General features: G+C 56.7%; 1 protein-coding gene across 1 annotated transcript in view; it reads left to right on the forward strand.

The window, feature by feature from the left end:
• LOC104500576 (pyrroline-5-carboxylate reductase 2) overlaps positions 1-1,813 on the forward strand; it is a gene marked incomplete at both ends in the record, with an annotated part of 2,745 nt that extends 932 nt beyond the window's left edge. Inside the window, 3 exons of the mRNA XM_010144241.1 lie at positions 407-628; positions 1,093-1,185; positions 1,650-1,813. Coding sequence (XP_010142543.1) covers positions 407-628; positions 1,093-1,185; positions 1,650-1,813 — 479 coding nt within the window. The remainder of the gene's footprint in view (positions 1-406; positions 629-1,092; positions 1,186-1,649) is intronic.
• Between the last annotated feature and the right edge of the window lie 6 nt (positions 1,814-1,819).

Raw genomic sequence — 1,819 nt, forward strand, 5'->3', positions numbered from 1 at the left:
AGCTCTTGTCTTGCCCGAGGTGCTGCCCGCTCTTTTGCTCTCAACAGAGGCAGGTCACCTGCCCAGGGTTTCTGCTGGCTTTGGGCACAGTGTCTGCCCGGGCTGTTTCGGACACTCGGGAGCCAGCGTGGAAGGAGGCGCTCAGGGCGTTCCCAGCAGCAGCTCTGCCCAGCTGCTCTTTGCTGCTGCTGCCGCCGCCAAAGGCTTTGTCTGTAGGTTTTGGCCGCTTTGGCTCAGAGCAGGCAGATACAGGAGTGCCTCTTCTTGCTCTGCTCGTGGTGGTCTTTGCCCTGGGAAGTCCTTTCCTAGGCAGCCTGTTTGGTATGCCAAGTGTGCACTAAAGCTCATTTTTCTCTTTTCTTTCCTTGTTTTTTTTTTATTTTCTCCAATAATTTTCTCCCCTCAGAAACTCTCTACCTTCTGCCCCACCCCAAAAGTGATCCGGTGCATGACCAACACCCCGGTGATTGTCCGGGAAGGTGCTACGGTCTATGCCACGGGCACGCATGCGGATGTGGAGGATGGGAAGCTCTTGGAACAGCTGATGGCCAGTGTGGGCTTCTGCACCGAGGTGGAAGAGGACCTGATAGATGCCGTAACGGGGCTCAGTGGCAGTGGCCCCGCGTATGTATGTGCTGCTTCCTCACTTGTGACAGTCCCGGGGAGAGCAGTAGGCTTTACGTGCGGTGGAAGTCTGTGCAACTTTGGCTTGTCATGTCTTATTTTTCTCACACTCACATTTACGATGGGACATGTAATCCAGGAATCCAGTTTATAACCAGTATGGGTCAACAACAGAACTCCACACCAGTCAGGTGGGTGTGAAGTCCATAGCCAGCGTGCAGTGTCCACCTGCCCACGTTGCAAAACGTCGGCCTGTAGTTAGTATGACCCAGAAGCTGAATTTCTCCCGTTCCCCCCACTCCGAGCTGGAACTAGCGGGAGGGCAGCCTGGTGTGGCACCTGTGCCGTCAAGGGGGAGGCTTCTGTCAGCTGCGTAGGCCACGGTGTGATCCTGGATTCTCTCCTCACTACAACTGCCAGGCTTAGAGTAGAGCCTTTCAGTCACCTTCTTCCTCTCTCTGGTCTCAGGCGTTCACGGCCCTGGATGCTCTGGCAGATGGGGGAGTGAAAATGGGGCTTCCCCGCCGGCTGGCTGTTCGGCTCGGAGCACAGGCGTTGCTGGTCAGTATTTCCTCCTCCAGGGCACGTCTTAGTCTGTGGCTGCTCCAAGGAGAGCATTCTGCACACGGCGGTTTGAAATGATCTCAGTCCTCTTACTGAATCTACTTAAAAGACATGTTTGGTTTGACTGCAGGCAGGTTCCCGGTGAGGGGATGTGGGAGGTGCCTGCAGCAATCTGCTGGCACTGATGGTGGTGTGGGAGCCGGGGCCTGGGGAACCACAGCTCCTCTGCAGGCTTTTTCTGCTCTGAAAAGCGTTGGGCAGCCTGCCGGTGGCTCTGGGGCAGGAGCCCAGTTCTGTCCACTGTGAGCGTTAGGTGCTGCTCTGCGCAGTGCGAAGCAGCAGAGTTTGACAGCCGGTTCCTCAGAGCGTTAGTTGCTGCTCTGCGCAGTGCGAATCAGCAGAGTTTGACAGCCGGTTCCTCAGCTGGAGCTCTGGTAACTGGTTTCTCTTCCTCGCTACAGGGTGCTGCCAAAATGCTGTTAGAGTCTGAGCAGCATCCCGGTCAGCTGAAGGACAACGTCTGCTCGCCCGGCGGAGCCACCATCCATGCCCTGCACTTCCTGGAGAGCGGTGGCTTTCGCTCACTGCTGATCAATGCTGTGGAGGCTTCCTGCATCCGGACGAGGTGGGC

The sequence above is a fragment of the Buceros rhinoceros genome, unplaced genomic scaffold (assembly GCF_000710305.1).
Source record: "Buceros rhinoceros silvestris isolate BGI_N320 unplaced genomic scaffold, ASM71030v1 scaffold33589, whole genome shotgun sequence".
Taxonomy (NCBI): domain Eukaryota; kingdom Metazoa; phylum Chordata; class Aves; order Bucerotiformes; family Bucerotidae; genus Buceros; species Buceros rhinoceros.